This window comes from Strigops habroptila, chromosome 2 (genome assembly GCF_004027225.2).
Source record: "Strigops habroptila isolate Jane chromosome 2, bStrHab1.2.pri, whole genome shotgun sequence".
Lineage (NCBI taxonomy): Eukaryota > Metazoa > Chordata > Aves > Psittaciformes > Psittacidae > Strigops > Strigops habroptila.
Genome location: NC_044278.2, coordinates 101,459,593 through 101,483,404, shown reverse-complemented (window position 1 = coordinate 101,483,404; position 23,812 = coordinate 101,459,593). Strand labels below are relative to the sequence as shown.

Genomic DNA, 23,812 nt, shown 5'->3' with positions numbered 1-23,812 from the left:
CCCTGAATTATTGTCCTGAATGCCTAGGCTCAAAAAATGCCTGCTGCTATACTGATTACTGCAAGAAACACTCTTCCCTTCAAAACTTCTCATCCTTGTAGCGCAGTCAGAGGTCAACAGTAGGGAAAATACATGCTGTTCAGCATGAAAAATAAATTCAGGGGAGTTACAGCTTCACAAGTCACCAGGGAAAAGGCTAACAATGAAGACTCTTCATGGACTCGTCAGAAATCAATTTGCATTGCAGACTGAAGAGAGGAAATAATCTTAAATTTTTTCCATGTCTACAACCACCTCGTTTTCAGAGGCGACACTGCTCAGTAGGAAAAGATAATCTCACACAAACAGATAGAGACTGTAACTCTTTAAAGGACCAGGCTGTTGTTTCTTTATCCACTGCCACAACACGCAGAGACGAGGCCAGTGGCACTCTTCATGTTCCCTGCTGTCTGCTGAGATGCCTGCCTAAAAGACAGATGGCCACTACATCCTCTAGGTATGTTAATACATGAAAAAAGCATAGCAGCTCCTCACTCCCTTAAAAGTTTTTGAAGACTGGACAGACGGGGCCCCTGTAGTTTATAAGGGTATAGATATAACTTCTTCTATGCCAAGAGGAAAAGAGAGATTCAGCTGTTGAAAAGACAATAAAATCTTACCCTACACTCATAACCCATGATATCTAGACTCTGTCTAAGCCAATAGCTCGGTTAACCTTGAGGTTAACCTCGAGATTAACCTCCAGGCCACTGGTACTGACCACTAAACCCCAAAGGCCATATAGCCTGGGGCTACATTTGGGCTGCCCCCTGCAACACCCTAAAACTTCCATGAACAGCCCTCAAGCAGCCACCTCCCAGCTCCTGCTGTCAGCCTCCACTCTTTCCAACTTCCCCTCTTTATTGTCCATAGACACCACGAGCCCCAAGAATGACAAGTCCTCCACTCATTAGTTCCTGCAGGGCTTTGTTTTGTAAATAAGCAGAATAATGGGCATCTGGGACTGGCTCAGGCTGGAGGAGGACAGCTTTGAGGGTCAGACCTAAGCATAAGTCAGATAAGTACAAGGACCAAGCAGGAAAAGACGGGGCAACTCTGCACGTAATGCAAGGTCTGACACATGCTGCTGAAACTGCATACTAAACCACAGAAACTGCTCACGTACACAGCATTCCCTAAGCATGCCATTGCCTTGCAGACTCAATAACAGACAATTTGCAGCAGTAATCCTTCTCAGTAACAAGAAAGTCCTTGTGTTGTGACTAGTTATTCCCTAAACATGTGTCAATCCATCCCACAACAAAAGCAAGATAATTTTATCTTCTGTTCACAGAAATGCTCAACAACCTCCTCCCTCCTCTTCCATTTTAGCTCTAAGCAAGGCCCAGACTGGGCTCACCCCTGGTCCATCAGCCAGGCCAGCTCACTCCTACACCTTACCTGTTCCCCTTCTTGCAGCTCACTCTCCCACTTGAATTTCTCCTACTCCAGCAGTAACTATGCCCAGCTGCAAGTGTAACTGCAAAGCTAAATCATGTCTCAGATTAGCCCCCTCTTCTCCTTGCTTCCTTGCACCATCCAGCCTGCAGTTTGCTGCCTGAGACAGTTGGCACATGCACAATAAAACAGTGCAAGGACTGCTTTCCTCTGTGAAGTGTTGAGGAGCGGCCACCATAATCCTTAGCAGAGCTGTCTGTTAAGCATTTCTGCTTCTGTCAATATACCCTATATGTTTGCCCACATGTACAGGCTGACATACAGAAAGTGTGATAATGTCCACAAGCTATGACTGAGTAAATACAAAAGAATTACTATTTAATGTAAAGCCTGCATACACTCCCAGCTGTTTCTTTCAGTGCATTTTACAGAATCATAGAATGCTTAGGGTTAGAAAAGACCATGAATCATTATGAGATGATTTCATGAAGAAATTCTTGATCTTTCCCATTCGCCTTTTCAGGCATCCACACATATTGCAGCAGCACAACTACAGCTTGCCATTTACTAAAACACCAAATAAATTCCCACCTTCCAAGGTCTTCTGATCCCTTTGAAAAAATCAGGCATCCACATTGGAAGAACAACAGCTTCTCTTAATAATTTCTTGGCTTCTTCCAAATCTGCTATGTCATCCCTGTGCAAGATGAAGAAACCTGTGTAAGATTCCTGTACAACAATATTTCTTCTATTTTTATACAAGAAAAACAGAACAGCCTTTCACTTCATACCATCTCTTTTAGCATGCCAGTATATGCCCCATGTGAGCACTCCTATAATCCGGTGACCTAAAATTGAATCCACTTTTGGAAGGTAGGGAAAAAATTATTTTCAACTCAAGTTACCCAGGGCTGCTTAATTAAAAATTGTTTTGAACAATGTGAACACCAAAGTGGTATCTTTAAAGTTCTCTGGAGTGTACTTTCATTTCAGCAATACCTGTAATGGATGTATTGCACATTACATTGGTTAGCAACAAAAGCTTAACTGCCATCAAATTAATAAACTGTTAAAACCAAAAGACCGCGTTTTGCCTATCTGTAGAAGATTATGATAGCTCCCTGTTTTAAGAGTTAGAAGAAGGATAATTTCTCTCCTTCACACTAACAAAACCATTTGAATTGACAAAGTCCCTCATACCAATGAATGCTTGGATTCCTTGACACAATGTCCCTTTCAAGCGCTTCGACCAAGTCTTTGTCGTAACCCGCTCCATCAAATTTTGGAATTTCCCCATCACCAACTTCCTGGGGTATTTTCTTTCCCTAGAAGTGAAAGTCAGACAGGCTCATAAGGACATTATTCTTTCAACATATCCTTTCCTAGCAGTGTACAGCAATATTGTCTGGCTCACCTCTGTAGAAGCCACAGGAAGGCATCAAGCTTTAACGCAGCTATCTCAGCAGCACAATGGCCAGCAAAACCTGAGTGTTCACACTCTACACTCCACAGAGTCCCCAGATATCTATGCTTTCTTCAGAGATGAAGCTTACAGTGATAAAATCCCATCAGAGCTCACTACGTACAACAGTCAGTGGGTGGATGGGCTGGTTGGTTTTAAAGCAGCAAACCAGATTCCCTTAACAGCACTAAACTCTTTAGACACCAAGTGACACACTTCCTGTCCAGCCAACAGGATGAATGCAGGAACAGCTTCAAACATCAGCCTGCGTCACGACTTAATGCCACATCAACTCCTGGCTGAAAACCAGAGCCTCGAAAACATCTTGTGAAGATGCTACACCTGCCACACTACCTGCCAGAGCTAAACAACTGGCACCTCATCACTGAAAAGGATTATACCCATCGTCTTTGATGGAGGAAATCCAAGAAGATTCTTTTCCCTTGTTTAATGAAAGCGATCCTGCCCACCAATTTCTCCTTTCCTCAATTGCAAACTACCTACTTTCCCCACCTCATTCACAGGCCAGCACCACAGCTACAATGCTTTAAAAGGTCATATTTATTTAAGGGCTGCACCAAAAGCTCTAAAGAAGCTCTCAACTCACTCAGACTTCTTTGAACTACAATAATTCCTGCAGCATGCCAATGCTTATTCAATGACCCAGCCACACACTGCCTCTGTCCCAAAAAGCCCAGAGTTCCTGGTTAATGCTTCCAAAGTGCCGTTAAGCTTTTGGGAGCGAAGTAACCTTCTCCCTTTGAAGCATGAGGGCTCTTGCTCCTCCTCTCCCACTTCAGAAGGAAACCGCTTCCCCTCCCACCACAACAGCACCATTCACCAGTGTCTGAAAAGTAGCTGTGCTGTTTTACCAAAGGAATCTGAGTAGATAGCTACTTCAGGACTCTTAACTCAGCTTCTAAACACTATCATAGCAGCAAGTTACAGAATCCCAGCTGGCTGGACAAAAGGCAAAGGCGGGCTGAGAGGCAGCTGGAGACACACAAATAACCTCGCAGTGGAAAAAGAAAAAGGTGGAGATTACACGCCTCCCAGTCGCCATGTACCCACCAGGCCTGTGAGGGAGCACTTTGTCTTCCCACTGTTTTTATTTCCTGTTTCCAAGTGAAGTCTGTGTTGTTTAGTACTCCCAGGTCAGGTTTTTTTGCAATGGAAATGAAGCCAAAAGTTGTGTTCAGACAAAAAGCTGGTGTCAAAAATGTTAATGGTCTAGCATAAAATGCTAGAAATGGACATGGAGAAAAAAGCCCTGGAGTGTTTGGAAGATTTCAGGAGAGTGAAAATGGAATCCAAATGTAACCACAAAAAAAAAAAAGAAGGGGGGGAAATGGCAATGAAATGAAATGAAAGGTATTTGCTGTCCGTCTTTGTTACACACGTCTCTCCCTCTGCAACAGACTGTTTTTCCTAGTCAGGCACTGCAGGCCACACCGAGCAGGGCTGTGGAATGACATAAATAAAATAGATAAATAGAAACAGAAGGGGGAAGGAAGAGCTGAGCCCCTGTCCCCAGTACCTGCTGCTGGGATACTCGCTCTTCCTGGGACGGTTGATCTTCCTGCTCCCTGCAGCATGGCTCGGCCACGGAGGGAGAAGGGCGGCACACTGGGAGGTGTGCTTTCAGCATCACCGTGGCTATCGGTTTAGTGACACTGAATGTTTCCTTTCATTATTTTTTTAGTTCTGAAATTAAACCAAGATTTAAACTATTTACAGTTTTCACAGGTAATAAGATTATGAACATTGCTCCCAAATTGTTCAACCTGCAATCCTCAGCCAGCAGGACTAGAAAAAACAATATAAAAAGAAAGCCACCTCAATCACACAGGCAGCAGGAGTAAGCGTAATTTTGCCAGTCATATCCTCATCTCTTCTTGTGGTATTAAACAGCTTCGAATAAAGCTGCTTGTGATGGCTTCTCTCTAAGAAGGTGTGCCAACAGACAGAGGTATACAGGGCTGCAGAAGTCTGCTCCCATTCCCTTGGCAATCCCTCCTCAGTCAGCCAAGTTTTGACCTACACAAGTTTAGAAATTTGCTGGGCTTTTCATCAGGAAGAGCTATGAGACCTGCACTAACCCACTGGAACAAAAACTGTATTTCCAACATTAATGAGTCTCTGCTCTTGCACTATGTTCATGCATTAGTTCCTGCAGTTATCTCATTGATGTGCCCACCACTCTGATGTACTCACAGCATGTACATGCTCTACCTTCATTTGCCCAACCAAGCCTCCTATTGGAATACAAGCTGAACACATTTACCTGCTCACCTGGGCAGCCCTTTTTTTTTGCCCTTCTTCTAATATTAATATGCCTTTCTTATGCACAGTTGTAGAAACGCATGCCAAATACTCCAGCTGCTGTCTCACCAGGGCCTCTGATAACGGTAACATCTCAGCAAACTGGGCCTGGGATTTCATTTCCATTTATTTCCATGGCTAAATCATGCTGGCACCTTACGCTCAACCTCAGACAGATCAATCACGTAGGATAACCGTGGTGGCTGCAATCAGGCAGGTTTGAAACCTGGGTCCTGAAGGAATCTTGCTTTGCTGCAGGCTCCTCCCACTACACACAAACGCTGAACAACTAATGCCAGGTTCACCTGCTGCCGCTTGCTGCCGTAGCCAAAGGTGGCACCTGGCTGTGCCTCACTCCGGCAGCCAGCCCTTCCCATCACTGCCAGGAAAAGGTGATGCGCCTGATAGGACTCCTGCTGATAAGTCCAAATCTTTCTTCTCCTCTACCGCTGAGCTCCCACATTCTAGCAGAATCCTCATTCTAGTCTCCAAGTACACAGCCTGCTGCTCTGCACTGCTGAACATTATCCCATTTTCACAACACCAGCACAGAGTCATCCAATTCTCCCACTGCAACAGCCTCATTCACCACTTCTGGTGATGGTGCTTCCCAACTCAGTATCATTGGCAAATTTAATTAGGGCATGTCCCTTTTTTACGCCAAGGTCATTAACTTAAATATAAAACAAGAGTCGATCTCTACTCTTGATGAAATCCAGAAATGCTTTGCCAGTTGACTGGTACTTTTTCTTTCAGTAGCACTTGTTTACATTCCCCTTGCTGCCTAATTCCTCGCACTCTTAGAATTCTTCCACGCCACACACTCACTAGATTAACTAGTTGCTTCACACATAGCATCCAGGTAGATTAATTTCTTTAAGATATTAACTAGAACTCTAAAGAAAGTGCTAGCAAAGGCAACACCTTTGATTAAGAAACCGTGTATCACTTTATTCCACTTTCCAGTTAATCCCAAGTCTTTAACTTTTCACCCATTCTAAATTTGCTTTAAAACTTCGTACACTACTTACATAAAATTAACAACTCCAGTTGCCTGGAGCACTTTTCCTTTCCCCTTTTGAATACAGGCACAGTCAACACAACTCACCATTCACATGAAACAACAGCAGATCCCATAAACTTTACTGGAAATCTCTGCTCCCAACCCTGCAATTTCACCTACAGTTGTTTCAGTATTCTCAGATGGAGATTATGCAGCCCTCCAACCCCAGTGCATGGAGGTCTATGCTTCCACCTAAATGTGACTACTTCATCTCACATCTGATGACACACGACACAATAATCAAGCAAAAAAAAAAAAAAGAAGACTTATTTTAAGTCATATCTTCATCGATTTTAACATTCACTTCACTGCCATAGCAGCACAGACCTTGGCTATTTCATACCCTTTGCACTATTTACTGTTCTCACCAAATGCACTGACCATCTAAAATAATCTCAAGAGTACTCCTAAAAAAGTGTTCCAGTGCTTAGATATGGTATTATGCAATTTCTAAAAGACATACAGATAGCATTCATGCTGCCTCTTTAAGCTGAACTACTGAACAGAGGCTAAAATTCTTGGCGATGATCCATCAGAAGGTACTCTGAGAACAAGCCTAATAATTTCCAGTGGAACTACGAGGGAAGAAGCACTTGAAAGCAGTATTTTAGAAAAAGGAACATGTAAATACAAGGGTTTAGTGGATAAACACTATCCGATGGGTTGCAGTTCAAAATTACTTTATATAGCTCTATAAAAGGTCATTTTACAGGCAGAGTCACGTTAAAACTCCTTATCCCAAGATGGTTACTGTCAGAATGAAAAGATTATATAGTTTGGGAAGGAGAAATGCTGAAAGAAGGCATTTGCCTCCAGGCAAAACACTTCTAAAACATACATACTATACCTATATTCATCTTGAAAAATATCTCAAATACATATGTATATCATACTGCAGTGTTATAGCCAGGACAGCGCACAACCTTTCACATTGCAACCAACATCTTAGGAAATGGATATGGCATCCAAGTTCATTACAGGTGCTAAGTAATCCTAGCCAAGCACTCAAACCCCCCAAACCCAAGAACTACAGAGCTGAACCATTTACTGTGAGAAAAGAGATTCCTGGTTACTTGGTTTGAAGCTTCAGTTTTGCCCTATTACTTTTAACTGAACATGAAGAGTTACTGAACCTCTTTGATTCGACATAACTAGGCTACAGAGGTAGCTTTAAGTTCAGAAACTGAAGAACATACCCACTTGCAAACTGAGAAAGGATAAGCCTGAAAGGGAAGTTAAACCTATTTCTGTGCCTGTGTGTAAAATATGGAAAGTTGCATTAACTGCTTTCACTTCCCACGCCTGGCTACTTCCTCTTTTACGCAAAATTTTCTTCAAAGTAAAATCATGGATCCCTCACAAAATTGTCATATAACACATGAGAATTTGTAACCCGGGGTCATTTTCATCTACATACCCCAAAGAAACTAAAATAACCACCAAGTAGGTAGGCAAAGGGGAAACCAAGAGTACAGGCATTGGTATTTTTTGAAGAGTAGACATATTTTCCTTCTGCCACCTAGTGACCAATTTATTCAGGTAAGAGTAGTGTTTAAAATGTACCACATTAAATGGAACACCTTCATGACTCTTCCTCCACCTCACAGCAGTAGTGCTGCTAATCACATTATTCCCAGAGACAAGGATTGTACAAGTCATGTTGTTGTAGGTTCCATATAGTAAAGCCCTATCATGCTCATCACCGGAAAGGTTCGAGAGCAGAGTTCACCCTCATTAGAGTTAAGACTTTGAAGGCTGCCTTATACCAGCACATGTGGTGAACCTGTCACACACGACGACTCCAATTCCTGTATAGCTGGCAGAACTGTAAATAATTTCATAGATCTTCACAAGCTTTTCACAGCTTGCAGGATGCACACTTCTTGTTTTAAATCTTACTGGTCCAGGGTAGAGAGATTTCTAAAATGCTTCATCTGTGCAGTCACTCAGTGGCACTGCTAAAAACGTGCCTGGCCCTACCTGCTGATGGTAATAAGGGCTGGGATTGCTTAATACTTTTCCTGTGTATCAGAAAAACAATTAATGATGGAAAAAGTGTATCTTAGAGCCCTTTTTGCACTGTGAAGAATCAACCTGTAACAGAAAAGTCATGAAGGGACTAAACAAATTCATTTGGAAGAAAACTGCCCTAAATATTTTCTTATTCATCTATCAAGATCTGTACAATACTGTGTGCTCCCATAGGAAGGGGCTTCTCGTATCTCTGTCTGTCAGGAAAGCAAAGCTGCTTCAGTACCCTCTCAACTTGTATCATTTATATCACAGATTCCTCAGGTTCCTGGCAATGACTCCACAGTTAAATTTAAAAATGCAAGTTGTTTCAGAAACAGCAATTTGCACACAGTTATTTTTTGAGCCACAGAACAGTCCTGCCTTTGACATCACTGCTTGATAGTGAATCACTGTTTCCCCTTCTCTTTCACTTCAGTGCTGCTTCTTTTTCATGGGTCTTCAAAGAAAAGAATCTCCAACTTGTTCTAGCTTATTTCTTTGTTTTTCTTTTAAAACAAAGCCTTTCCAAGAAGCATCTTCCTAAACACTATAATAAACACAAAACCATTGCATAAACTAAAGAAAATGAAAGCTGCTAAGAGTTTGCTTTTACTACGTCTCCCTCACATCATTTTCAACTATATAACTTCAAATAATTTGGCACAGATTTAATTAGCATCAGTGCATTTACAGAACTGTCATGGACTTCTAGGAACACCTGCATTTTACTATGGTATGGCAGAGGCAATGGTACTGTGGAACTTTATTCATAATGTTTAAAGTCTAGAAATGGCACTGGTCTCACTTTTGCACTTTTTACATGGAAATCTTTAATGAAGACCTGAATTGTATTTAAAAAACAAAAAAAAACCCCAAAACAAACCAAAAAAAACATACAAAAATAAAATAATACAAACAAACAAACCAACCCACAAAAAACCCCACCAAAACACATCAAAACACAGGATGGGGGAGAAGGAGGAGAAGGGACTTTATGCCTGATTGACACTGACAGATTAGAGTCAAGCCCGTGGGCTGAGATGATAAGAAACCCCCAGCAACAGGCCACCATGCTTCCTTCCTATCCCTATGAAAAAAATCTCAAATCAAGACTGAGCAAGCATGACAGAACTTTCCTTAATTTGGTGTCATTTGTTAGTAAATACCCCCATGATACATGCTTTGTCCGTGAGGCAAGAGGAAAGCACCAAGTTTTCTTGCACAGGATTATTGTGGCTTTTTATTATTATCTGTATTAAATAACTAAACCTAAAAATGCTTCCCTTTGCCACCTGCTGCATCACAACTCCTCCCACACACATTCCTTCCCACTTCTTACCTTGTCATCTCTTCCTCTAGCTCTCGATTCCCTTTCGCGGCTGCCTGCAGGCTTCTCACCCTTGGATACCATGTGTGCTCTGCCCGCAGGCCCACGGGGCTGCAGTCCCGGTGATTCTTTCCTCAAAGCTTTGCTGGGACGTCTGATCTGAGGTGGAGCCCTAACAATAAGCAACCACAACGAAAACATGCTAAAAACAGTGAAAAAAGAGCAACATTTAGAAGGAAGGTTTCTAATACGTCATTAATTCCCTTAGTGCGTTATTACTAAAGCTGACAAGCCCCTAATTCTCACCTCCCTACATGTGCAAATACAGCAGTGTAGTTATGGTTCTGTCTGACACCCAAAGTGAAAAAAAAATACAAAAGGAAAACAAAAGTTCCAACAGTGCAAAAAAAAAAAAGACAATTCACAATGATCAGTACTCCTAACCAATCTTACAACAAACCAACACACATGTAACAAGAAACAATTTAGTAAGTCTTCAAATCGTAGTTTCCTCTGATACCGAACCAGGAGATCATATTGGGCTATATTCATATGCACAAACTCAACACAATCACATGACATCTGTGGTTTAAGAAAAAAGAATAAAAGCTGGCTAATAGCTTTGACAGGCCCCAAAACAAAGGAGGGAGAATTTTCAAACAATCCTCCTACCTCTGACTTCGTGAAAATGTCAAAATGTACAAATTTCCTAGAAAGCAAAAGCAAACAAAGCCCAACTGCAACCACCTGTACTTGCGTGCATCACCCACAATGTCAAAGAGAACTCAGCAGTGGCATGAGAAAGAGTTTGGTTTTTAGAGAGGTATCACAGTAATTTTGCTCTAGGGATTGGACTTGACATACAGAACTAAAATAAACAGCCAGGAACATCACCCAACTTGAATTAGAGTCCCCTATTCAATCTTCTACTGATCCTTGTTTTGAGCAACTCAAAAATTGCTAACTCCAAAAACACACCCTGGAATATGGCTTAGAAAGAGTATATACTTAAATGCACTGTGGATACAACCGCTACATTTGGCTTTGTATACATTTTCATCAAACTTAACAGCATAGAAGAGTGGCTGATTTTCCTTACTTCTGTGCACAAGATTTAAATTTCAGCTTAAAAAAAGATGAACAATTGGCCTTTACCTCCAAGAAAGACAGAAGAATAAATACATCTTGCACGTCATGTAACATTACCACAAAAAGTCTAATAATCATTTCTACCACTCACAAAAGTAAATAGTATTAATATTAGTTTACACTTACATCCTTAGGGTATCTTCAAAAGCAAAGATGTTTGATAATAATAAAGCACATAAATTTACGAATAAACTTGGCCAGAATAATAGCAGAACATTTCTTTCTGTTTCCCGAGAGCTCTCATTTTACTTTGTTCCTTTGCTTATGTGAGTATACACACATTAAAATTCCTTACTATTATAATGTTAGAAAAATGTTGGCATGATAAATGTTAGTCTTGTTTTTAAATTGGATTCGTTGTTTCCAGCAACCTGTGCCAAGCTCTATTAGGGTGAAAATAGGGATTTCAGAAAACACACAAGCATCCTTTTTGAGAAAACTATTAGCTAACTAAAGTTACTTTAAAGGTGGTTACAGAAGAGAAACACCATGTATAACACAACACGTGTAGCAATAAAACTAACCGATGGATTAAACACAGGTAATATTATCTGTAGTTAGGGAGTGATTTCTAGCCACCATGTCCTTGAAGATACTTTAGGTTCTAACTCCTTACTGGCTCCTCAGCCATCAGTGAATTCAACTGCTTAAATAAACTGAAATGGAGAAGTTTTCTCCCTGCACGTGAGACAGGCAAGTGTCACCAAAAGCCCACTTACCTCTCCAGCACATTAGCTGCAGGCACCTGGCTACTCACTCCTACCAGAATAAAGGAGTGACTTGCTTTAGAACTTCAGCAGTAAATCCAACTGTATTTTAATTACTTTTTTCCTTCCCAATTTATTATATTTATTCTTTATGACAAATGACAAAGGGCTAAATGAAATGTCATTTGCACGTTACAAATGCATTTAAAAAAGAACACAAAATTATGGTAACTCAACTTTATTCAAGCACTCTGCTTGAGCCTCATTACCTGTGTTCAGCTGGAACAGGAGGGGGCCAAACATCGGGATCTCTAAAAGGCTCATCTTGACAGGATACAGGGATATCTGCACGTCTGTCCATTTTAAAACTCTCTAAAGTGTTGACAATGCTTTTAACTTGTTCATATTCTTCAACTAATTCTTGTCGGACCTTGAGAAACACATACATCATTTAAAAATTGTTACAATTCAATCTTTTTTTTTCTTAAACCATAGAAAGTGCCTCAAAACATACGCTCCCCTCAAATGTAGGGCCTCCCAAGACCTTCCATTCACAACCCTCAGACCTGTCGGGCTGACAACAGATCTTTAACAGCAGCACAAACAATTGCATCTCTGTTGAGTTCCTCTTCCTGCTTGTCAATGTCATGACCAGACATGATTGCTAATGCAGGGATCATTCTTCCGTAACTTCTGCTGATGCTTAGATTTATGTGTGCATGTTGACACGTATGCACACATACACATATTTTTATGCTAGTAAAGGTGCTGTTGGCAGATCATTAACATATTTGCTACTATTCTGGCCTAAAAGAACTTCTCTGATTACAATCTCCAAGGTCCTAGTTATAAACCTGGCTAAAACATTAAAATATAATATTACAAAATTAACTTTGTAAATAACTTTGACAACAGAGTCAAAGCACAAGCCAATTCTTTGGTGGATTGGAAAGATCAGAACAGAAAATCAGAACGTTAACACCCTACAGCATAAGTTCAAATAAGTAAAGTAAGTAAAATAAAAATGAGAGGAAATTATGTCTCAGAAAGAAATCAGGTTGCAGAATCGTGCAGCTGAATTTTATACTTGAAGTTTCTATTGCCACTAGCCAGGGAATTAGAACTACTGCAGTAATTTCAAGATTATTTACTTGATATTTTTTCTTTTCAATTTTCTTCCATGAAGCCTAGGGAAATAAATTCTCTGTAGAAATTTGTGAAGTTTTAAGTGATATGGCTTGCTACAAGCTCAAGTTATGTATGCTAAGGTCACCAGTTCTTAGTACACACCAGCAGCCAAAAACTGCATTGCACATTCTTGCTCAGAAGCATAAGCTTTCAGTTCATTAGCTTAAGATGTGCTAGGATTCACCTGAGTGCACTTGTACGGTGTCTTACCAGTCTTCCTCCTGTCACTCGATGCTTTCCATCCTGTGAGATCAACCTCCATGCTTACTTTGGTTTTTACCTGCTTGAGGGTCATAACACTCAGGTGTCACTCTTCACTGAAGTGTTGGTGCACTGCTAAAACTAATTCATGCATCACTGTGCACGCCTGGAAATCAGTATTGGCACTCTGCAGCTAGGATTGCCTTAGGCCAGTGTGATCTTGTCTGTTATGGGCTCGCAGCTGGAGCTACAGAGACAACCTGAACCTTTCCATCCAGTGGAAAGGCACGCAGGTTCTACAAGCCTCTCGTGAAGAAACACTAGGGTGAGGATATCTGCAGGCTGCCACCAGGAACATTACCCATTGAGGCTACAACTAGGATACACTGCAATGCTGAACCAAAAGCCAGGTTCTGAAGTCAGCTTACAAGAAAGCCACGGAAAGACACGAGACACCCAGCTGTGCTCATGTCATGCACACACCTGAAAAAGAGCCAGGAAAAACACTGCCTGGGAATGCCGCAACCAGACTTCACTTTGCGGCAAATAGAGGAAGGCAACTGAGGACAGTATCAGCACGTCAACAGTGTTGCCTGATGACCTGACTCTCTTTGCCGTGCAGATCCTGACTAATGGAGAGGATGAGGGGAATGGAGGTCTGCAAATCCCGCCTGTCTGCTCAGGTAGTAACAGCAGCAAATCAGAGAACTACTACTAAACAGCATCACATCTTCTGAGTGTTCCTCCTAACACTGCTCACTGGTGAAAAGATGTGGCCACTAGCACAAGATCTTTCCGTCTCCCTGTGTGCTTGGACATGAACCATGTTGGGCACGTGCAGGGCACAGTGCCTTGTCAGCACGCTTTCAGAAGCATGCCTCTTTCCAGCCTGATTTTCACCTGCCCATCCCATTTCTCTCTTTCACTCTCATTTCCCCTCTCTGAATGGCATCCTTCCTCACCCGCCCCACTCTACATATTCAAACAGCAGCAGCAACAGCTCCCCACTTTTGGTGGGGCAATTTCAAGACAGAAACCACTCTCTGACATAACTGATGGGTAAGGTGCATAAAAGAATGAATGATTAAATTGACAGCACTCAGTAACAAACACACGTCACCTCTCTCTCAAAGCTACAGTTCTTCTAAAATACTACCAGGTGCACCCCACAGCAGTGCATTGTTCTGCTCTGTAATATTTTCCAGGAATTTTCCCATTTCAAGGACAAATTAGGAGGTTTCAGAGCACAAAGAAATCCTTCTCTGGTTTAAAACCCTGTTTAAGAAGAAGAATATATGTGACTGTCATCAGCAAAATACCAGCAAGGACAAAGGCAAAGTAAAGGGTAAATCCCTAAGACCCCACACAGTTCTTGCAACGCTGCGTTTACTTCACCAGAAGCTCCACATGTATTTGTACAAAAGGAGCCTTAGGAACAGAAAGAAGTCGACCATTAACAGTGCAAAACAGCCTTCTTGCTCATTCCAGATGGAGTAGCTCTATCTTTCCAAAGACACAGGACATCCAGCTTGGGCAGGATTGCTCCTGCCTGCTTGGCTCTCTTTGCTTCCTCATCACACAATCAGCAGACACATCTCCCAGTGCAAAAACTTCCATGTGTGAGTTACAAGTGTGATTGATTACTGACTTGGTTCTTTCAAACTGTCTAACACACATCCCTCCTGTCCAAAAATAAATCCAGCCAAACAGCTGCTGTGAGGTACAAAGGAATGATACAGCATAAATCCTCCAGGGCGCTGCTCCGCAAGAGACAGCCACTTCCAGTGCTCCAGGAATACAGACAGCATTCCTCCTATCAGCCTTCCAAAACCTGCAGAAAAGCTGGTGGAAAACAACTTGCTAGCACTGAGGGCTGGAGGGCTGTCACCCAGCTCTCTGGACCAGCAAAGAGGATGGTATCTGAAAACTGAAAGTGAGCCTTTGATGCCTTGGAAGCTGAAAACTAAGAACTGCTGGCCATCTTTTGGCCAGACGCAAGCAGACCAAACTCTGACATACACACCCTTAGCGCTTACTCAGTACCTGGCAAACCAACCAACAGAAAACCCTCAGTGTACTCAAACAGCAGGACCACAAAGGAAAACCAGCTGGTAAATTCCTAGAGGCCCTAAAGAAACCAAGTCAGATGAATCAGGTGCAGAAAAATTTTCCTTGCACTTGAGAAACAACCCAGATGTGAGCCAAGAAGGGCTGTGCTGTAATTACGGAGGTGACTGAGCAGCATCTTTGAGTGATCAGTGCTACTCTGGGGCAACCTCAGAAGGCTGCAAATGGGAAAATCACTGGTCTGGACTCACCAAGTCACTTTGCCCCCCATCACACCCATCCCTTGGGTGCCAGAGCACTCAGGGGGCTTCAACTCAGGTTGTAGAGAGCCTGAAGAAAGCTTTAGGTTATTGACTTGTGCAAAGCATTCGACACTGTCCCACATGACATCCTTGTCTCTAAATTGGAGAGACATCAATTTGATAGATGGACCACTCAGTGGATAAAAAACTGGCTCGATGGCTGCACGCAAAGAGTTGTGGTAAATGGCTCGATGTCCAGTTGGAAACCTGTAACGAGTGGTGTCCCTCAGGGATCGGTGTTGGGACCGGTCCTGTTCAACATCTTTGTCGGCGACATGGACAGTGGGATTGAGTGCGCCCTCAGCAAGTTTGCCGACGACACCAAGCTGTGTGGTTCGGTTGATACGCTGGAGGGAAGGGATGCCATCCAGAGGGACCTTGACACGCTTGTGAGGTGGGCTGATGCCAACCTTATCAACTTGTGAGGTTGGCTGATGCCAACCTAAGTTCAACCAAGCCAAGTGTAAGGTCCTACACCTGGGTCGGGGCAATCCCAGGCACTGCTACAGGCTGGGCAGAGAAGAGATTCAGAGCAGCCCTGCAGAGAAGGACTTGGGGGTGTTGGTTGACGAGAAGCTTAACATGAGCCGGCAGTGTGCGCTTGCAGCCCAGAAAGCCAACCGTATCCTGGGCTGCATCAAAACAAGCGTGACCAGCAGGTCAAAGGAGGTGATCCTGCCCCTCTACTCTGCTCTTGTGAGACCTCACTTGGAGTACTGTGTACAGTTCTGGTGTCCTCAACATAAAAAGGGCATGGAGCTGTTGGAGCGAGTCCAGAGGAGGCCATGAGGATGATAAGAGGGCTGGAGCACCTCCCGTATGAAGACAGGCTGAGAGAGTTGGGGCTGTTCAGCCTGGAGAAGAGAAGGCTGCGTGGAGACCTCATAGCAGCCTTCCAGTATCTGAAGGGGGCCTACAAGGATGCTGGGGAGGGACTCTTCCTTAGGGACTGTAGTGGTAGGACAAGGGGTAATGGGTTCAAACTTAAACAGGGGAAGTTTAGATTAGATATAAGGAAGAAGTTCTTTACAGTGAGGGTGGTGAAGCACTGGAATGGGTTGCCCAGGGAGGTTGTGGATGCTCCATCCCTGGCGGTGTTCAAGGCCAGGTTGGACAGAGCCTTGGACCACATGGTTTAGTGCAAGGTGTCCCTGCCCATGGCAGGGGGGTTGGAACTAGATAATCTTAAGGTCCTTTCCAACCCTTACGATTCTATAATTCTATGATTCTATGTTGAAGCTGTTTCAGGAGATAGCTGAGCTAACAGCTCCCCACTGCCAACTAGGAAGGTCCCACTCCTCCTCTCTTTTTCTACCCACCCACATCCTGCCACTGCCTTTCTGGATGCAATTCTGGCATCACAGTACAGTAACCCAGCTTGGTAAAATGGCACAAAATTAGCCTAGGAGAGTAAAAAGAAAATACAGGACTGGGTTAGAAAGCTGTACTTCCTCGCTACCCTGTGATCAGGTGAATCCCAGGGAAAAGAATGGCAGGGTGCAGAGGAGGGAAAGAAGCTGGTGCAGCTGGAAGGAAGACTAGGTGGGGAAGAGTTTGGCCACTCTGGGTGTTAACTGGGTTCAGCTACTGTGTGCAACTGCCTGCTCCCAAAGCCACACTCTGATACACAAGCCACCCCTACCAGCCACAGCACCTGCTCCACAGAAGCAGCATCGTGGGCATTGGCTGGTGTTGGAAAGCCTGATAAAAAGCCTTTCAGCCCAGGGGGTGGCCCCAGAACTTTGTTTTGACATTCCAGTCCTAAGGATTTACAATAACCAAGCAGAAAACACATTAACATATGGATATAAACCACAGTGACCAAGAGCTGAGTTCACTCTTTCTTAGTGGTAGTTCCAAAACCCATTTCAGGGAGTTCCTCTGTATTTCACAATCTGGCAACTGTTGTAGCTTTGACATCACAAGCTTTTATTTGCTATGCCAGAGCTTGTACTTCTACACAACCTCCCACAGCAATAAGCATGGGTATTTGTACCTTGGCAAATACAATGTGTGCTGAGGGTTTTTTTAATTATATCATGTTGGAACGAAAACAATCAAGTTTCTATAAAAGTGTTTACCAAACCTGGAATTGCTGCCTGTAATTAGTGCTAGTTATTCAACAAGCTCCTTTTTTTAACAGTGAAAATAACAATTCCCTGACCCATTCCCAAAACGGATGCTCTGTAACCCAGCCTGATCCCGTGGAATCAAAGTACAGCTCCTGGAATCACAGTTGTTCATGAGTTACTTGCACTACATTCTTTAATTACTCAGGAAGTAATCTATGGAATGGTACTAAAACAGGCATGATGCAAAAGCAACAGAAGCAGAGACTGATTAAAGTGTGTTTAAAATGTGAAAAAAAACTAAAAGTAAAAATTATGCTTTACTCTTTGAGCAAGAGCACAGTGCACCAGATCACCTGCTCCAGTGACCATGGTCAGAAAGGTGCCTTGCTGGCAGCTCCCAGCGCCCTGAGAATCACTGAACTCCTGCCCCAGCTCCTGTGCTCTCACGCTTATAACATGCAGCAGGTTTTGCTCGACAGCCGCTGGCCTCGTTGTGAGCCAGTACTATCTCCTGGGGGCACGCTCTGCTGTCATTCTGCAGCTGCTGAACTGTCACTGAAGCAGCTCTTCCCTACAAGCCAGCTGTCTAGTAAAAAACTGCACCAGCCAAGAAACTCTCTCAGAATAAACAGGGGGAATGTCAACACAAGTGAAGTTCACAGTAGCGGTAAACCTACCTTTTACTGTTGTTAAGTAGAAAAAGAGATCAATTGCTTCTGATTTTGAATCTTTCCAGTCCCAGCCTGCATTTACATGGACGAATATGCCTACATGTCAGCCAAACCTCAACAAAGAAGTAACTTTTCCAAATGAGCTCATAGGCCTAGGAGTGAGGCTAAGAATGGAGCTAAATCAGCCACCCAAGAGCAAGCTGGGAACCCCCTGGATGCAAAACAAATAAGGGTCTCAAGAGCAGGTCACCCTTGACATCCCCAAGCCAAGCAAGTGATGGACAATCAATGACAATGAATTTTCCAGAGTCAGAGGAATTATTATGTTGTCACACTGCTGCTTTGGTTGAACCCTCCAGGATGCATCTTTTGCCCTTTTGAAGCTCTGCAGGTTGTACCAGACTAATGACATGATCCCTGTCTCCTGTCAGCACTGATTCTGAAGTTCCAGAAGCAGTATTGCATGAAGTGGAACTGAGCCAGTCAGTTGTTCCCAGGGGAGCAGATGATACGTGTTCACATTCCTCCTCCTATCAGCACCAAGCACAAGGAACCCTTGAAATCAGGGTGCCCAGCTGCAAAGCTAAAGCTGTCTGACTGTGCAGCATGAAATACAAGTCACCAAATACTTGTACAGAACATTATTCTGTCCAGAGCAACCTGCAAGAATTTGTAAACAATGACACCCAAGCAAAGAGAGGGAGATGAAGAGTGTTTGGGAGTCTGACCAAAAATCCCAACTACTTCTGGTTCACCTCTGCTCTACATTGCTCAAAAAACTGCTGGGAAAATCCTCTCTAGTGCATAAGGCAACAAAACAGACCTACCCAGCATGAGGTACCTGTTCAGGATGGAGCACCCACTGTAGAGAAGTGGCCAGATATGGAGAGTAATGATTCATGTAGCAGGTATGAGCTGGTCAGCCTCAGAGCCACGGCTGTAACTATTCTTTGAGATCATAGAATCATAGACTGGTTTGCGTTGGAAGAGACCTTAAAGACAATCTAGCTCCAACCCCCTGCCACGGGCAGGGACACCTTCCACCAGACTAAGTTGCTCAAAGACCCATCCAACCTGGCCTTGAACACTGCCAGGGATGGGGCAGCCACAGCTTCTCTGGGCAGCCTGTGCCACTGCCTCGCCACCCCTCACACTAAAGAATTTCTTCCTAATGTCTAATCTAAATCTACCCTCTTTCAGTTTAAAGTCATTCCTCCTTGTCCTATCACTACATGCCCTTGTAAAAAGGCATGTAGTGAGATGTTACTCATATGAATATTCCTACTTTTGAGGGAACATGTATACAAACACCTGAAACTGAGTTCACTGCCTCAGAAGCACCACTAGGACAAACACCTTGCTCATGCACTGCACACAAACGTACAGAAAGGAAGGACCTGCTTCATACTGGCAGATCCCCTCAGCATCAGTGTCCCAGGAATCCTTCACAAGGTTCAAGATTGTGAAAGTGCATGCAGACAGTACATCTCAGAGAATAACTGCATTAAGTAACAATCTTCTCCTTCAAGCACATATCTACGTGGACATTCACACTGTGGATCATTCCCAACAATAAAAGGTCTACCTAGCCAGTGTCTGCTCGAGATTGCTAAACTCCACTCCAGAAGGTACCAGTAGTATTATCCTCCTCAGATTCTTCAGAGGATGGAGAAACCTAAGAACCTAAAGAACAGGCTAGCTGCATACATCAGAGGAGACGGAATTTCATGTAGAAATCAACTGCATTCACCCCCTTGACCATGACCTAAGGATTGCTTTGCTTCTCGTACCACTTGCAAGGAGCATATAGGTCTGTGAATCTGTTGCTTCTGCACATTACTGGTACCAAGAGGGTTAGACCTGAATTTTGCTGAACTTACATGTGCGGCATAACTCTTTCATGAGAATGATGTAAAAAGAAAAAAACTAAACACTATTATTATGAATGAGCGTTTCTTGTGATCCAACTTTTGGTTTAATTCCTTTCAGACCAGGCTGTCTGTCAGACAGCTACTGAATGTGATTGACAGTTTGGATGCAGCCACTGTTGGAGCTGGAAAACAGTGCTAACATCCAGATCATCAGACTCCCTCTTAGTCTGTCTCAAGGAGTGAGAAAGAACAATTATTTATCAAAAGCAGGTCTACCTCTACAGGTCTCACCAAACTATTCAGGTGCAGGTATGGAAAGGCTAATGATTCCAGGGCTGCATCGTTTGCTCTCAGGGCTACATCATTTTGTTCCCAGTTAGTCCTATAAATGAATGAGAAGACAAAGAGCCTGGGGATAAAGCCCTTCTGGTTTTTAAACCATCCTGCTTACTTTTTGGTGTTTGTCCCTGAGCCAAGACTGGCACCAGTAATGGCAAAGCAATACTGTGACAGAGCTCATCTGCCACCACTGTGTTGGGAAGTTTCAGAATTAACATGAGTGTACGGCGTGACAGACGCTGCCCCACCTGCTGCTGATCTTTCTGGGGACAGTTCTCCAAAGCATTTATGGGACACAGTCAGGGACCATTCTGTTTTCACCTAAAAGGGATAATTTCTGAGAAGCTGCCAACTTCAGATCTTCCGCTAAGGAGCGAGCTGCCTTCCCCAAGGAATAATCCTGGAAACTGTGCTAATGGTCCTTTTCCACTTGAGGCTTGTCTCCAATGTACAACACGCATCCTGTGTTGCATCCCGTGTTGCACACGCTTCTCTGTTCAAACAACACACAACTTTAACAAGGTAAGGGCTGTTAAAAGTTTAATGGAAGAATCGATGTAATCAGAGGAAACACTAAATACTGTAAGTGAAGACAAGGCAGTGATGCAGCTGCAGAACGAGGAAAGCCTCATGCTCTATGTTCACGTCAGCTACAAGTTTGTCAGGAACTAAGGACACATGGGGCATGAACACTGGAATCAGTATGCTCTGGCAGGGGGAAGAGCTAAAATACAAATACTTGAATGTGAATATCTCCTACACAACATTCAGCTTATCACAGCACAGGAAAGCTAGGCACTGTCACTGCTGTTTGTTCATGCATATGATTTGCAGACAAGCTCTTAATAAGCAGGCAGACCTCTACAGTTGTGTGATAAACCTATGAATAGTACTGTCGTTATGAAATGATTGCTAACAGTGTTGGAGCTATCAGTACACAAACACTTTATGTCAGATATTTCAAGCACAAAACCATAACCAAAGCAGCTCCTGCAATGAAAAGGAAAAATATGCTTCTGTTTTTAAGTGACATCATTTAAATATGATATTTACAAAAACTCTTCTTGAAATCACCTCTTCAGCTACTTATTGCAAAATCACTTTTTATAGGAGATATGTTCATCTTTCAAAACATTATATTTATGCAATGTGAATTCTTTATTCTTTAATACATTTTTATATCTTTATCCTCCCTTTTTTTTTTTGATGGAACACATTTTGTGTAATGAAAAATGGGACCACAAAATGTGAGGAAAATTTAAATACTGATAGTACTAAATGAGGATTCTTGCATTTCACCTACAGATTACTTCCTTGGCTTCAAAAGTATTCTGCTTAGCAGGGAGATGCACGTGTGCAAGACTCAGGCGAAGAGTATTACTTGGAGTTTTAGAAACCTGATTCAAATTTGCAGATCGTAGTGTTACAGTTAACTGCTACTCAGACAACCATTCTTGTGATGCTAACCCATCCATCCACGTCTTAGTTTACTGGACATCAGATGGTCAAAAGATATAATAGCAAAAGGAAGTCCTCAGAAAACAGTCTTTCCAAAGTATGCAATCACACACAAACAGACTAGAGATTAGAGAGACGTCCCGAGAGAAAACAACCAAAACCCAGACTCAATCAGAACAAAGTAGTTCCTTTTGAACACACCACAAAAATTATTTTCCCATAAATATCAACATAATATTGTAAAAGAAATGTTGCAAGCTTAACTGAAAGATACGTCCTCTACATTTTAAAAGGTCTGGGAAGCATAGTGTGTTTTTCAAATATCAAGTGACAGAATAAAGGCAACCTTATTTCACCCTACCTGCTGCCATTTGCCCTTAATTGCTGGATCTCTGATCGACTGGCAGTGCCTCTGGATTTGCTGGATGACACCCTGGTAATATACCATAGAAGAGTCATAATTCCCAAGGAGTGCATATTCTCTTCCTTTTTTGGCATTATCGCAAATCTCTGCTAAATTCATCTTCACTCAGAAATCTAAAAGAGAACATAATAATCAGAAAAATGAACTGTACATGCTGTAGTAACTCAGGCTGTGACACTTTAGTTTTGTTTTTCTCTTATAGCTGAACTGTGTCTTTCCACCCGCCGTTCCTGTCCAGTCCCCCTCTTTTTCAAACATTTAGCTCTGGAGTATCTCTTTACTAGCCTAAGGTTTCAGATCATGAATCCTAACTCTTTTGTAGTGATAAAAACACAACTTCTTTGCTGCCTTTGGCCCCAGTCCTGTTAAATTAGTGCAAGAAAATTAAATGCCCTGTCCACACTGAACCAAACAAGCCAAACTTGAATTTGTAGATCACCACAATATATTAGCAGCCATCAACCCATGAATCACAAATCACACGAGGTATTAAATTGCTTTTTATACTGTTGTATTACATACATGCCTAAATGTGCCAAGCAGCATCAGGGAAATCTGCACTTAGCACTTTCAAGAGCCCTCACCCTAATGAGATTACGACATGGTTGAATGAATGCTCTACTATAGACAAAGTTGAGAGCCTCATTCTGTTTAAATATTCTTTCAAAGTACTCCAGCATCCACATGCTGACTTGAGTTTTTTCATTAAATTTAACATGTCGCTTTGGGATTTATGGCAGAGTTAGCAATCCCTATTTAAGATTCTTTAAAACAGTGATTCCCAAAGTACCACCTTCCCGTAGTCCCCAAAACAATTTAACATTTACAAATTTTACTAACATTTTTACACAAGCAGTAAATCGCAGCATGACTTTCAGGCAAACCTGTACTTTTCCCAGTAACCATTCAAGAAAGCAATTTTAGACCACACACTGAAAAGTAAGCAATGTTACAATCATAAAACGGTTAGGGTTGGAAAGGACCTTAAGATCATCTAGTTCCAACCCCCCTGCCATGCGCAGGGACACCTCACACTAGACCATGTCACCCAAGGCCCTGTCCAACCTGGCCTAGGCTTGTATTTAAGGTTCAAGATCGAAGCAGTGCCTGCCCTTTTATCTGAATCCCACATGACCCAAAGTCTAGGTCCTTACCACACAAAAAGAGCATCAGTTCCTTTCCCTTGTCCTCTGACTCAGGACGTGTGTGGTCCCTGACATTCACCCAGATATAAACCTCTGGAAATCAAAAATATAAAATTACCATTCATAGCTACACAATGCAGAGAGTTGCCCTGACCAAGGGGGAGGAGGTGGAGCGTGGTCCACTACCTACATCAAGGCTTTGGCAAGACCAAAGTGTCTGAGAAGAAAGAGGGAAGGAGGGGTAGAGCCAGATGGGGAGACAGAAGGGCACAGGGCCTGGTGCAGCACATAGTTCAGGCTGAGCAGCTGAAGACAACCTGTGATATGGGGGTGTGTGCAGCAGGAGCAGGTGGTAGCAGAGAGAAGCCAGAACAGGGAGAAACAACCTTTTACATCCTAGCGGGTTACAAAAATGTTAGTAGCTTTTATAGAACAGACAAGACAAGATCAAGATGGCATTAAGGAGGATGTATCTTATGCCTTTGTACTCCCTCATGCTTAGCAAAATTCAGACCTGACAAGAAGTCAAACCAATATCCACATGAGCTTCATTCTGCCTGTCCTGAACACTGCCTATTGCAAACACACGCTCTG

At 42.8% G+C, this 23,812-nt stretch overlaps 1 protein-coding gene across 9 annotated transcripts in view; it reads right to left on the bottom strand.

Moving 5' to 3' along the window:
- The window catches only part of KATNAL1 (katanin catalytic subunit A1 like 1), a 43,899-nt gene that overhangs the window by 12,464 nt on the left and 7,623 nt on the right, over nucleotides 1-23,812 (bottom strand). For 5 of the 9 annotated variants that reach the window (XM_030477445.1, XM_030477448.1, XM_030477446.1 and 2 more), the window contains 6 exons: nucleotides 23,228-23,311; nucleotides 22,011-22,186; nucleotides 11,750-11,910; nucleotides 9,637-9,796; nucleotides 2,638-2,762; nucleotides 2,029-2,134 (listed from right to left, as the gene is read on the bottom strand). In XM_030477445.1, the coding sequence (XP_030333305.1) occupies nucleotides 2,029-2,134; nucleotides 2,638-2,762; nucleotides 9,637-9,796; nucleotides 11,750-11,910; nucleotides 22,011-22,172 (714 nt within the window). In that variant the 5' untranslated portion in view covers nucleotides 22,173-22,186; nucleotides 23,228-23,311. The remainder of the gene's footprint in view (nucleotides 1-2,028; nucleotides 2,135-2,637; nucleotides 2,763-9,636; nucleotides 9,797-11,749; nucleotides 11,911-22,010; nucleotides 22,187-23,227; nucleotides 23,312-23,812) is intronic. The other 4 variants (XM_030477447.1, XM_030477452.1, XM_030477450.1 and 1 more) reach the window with 1 other exon arrangement.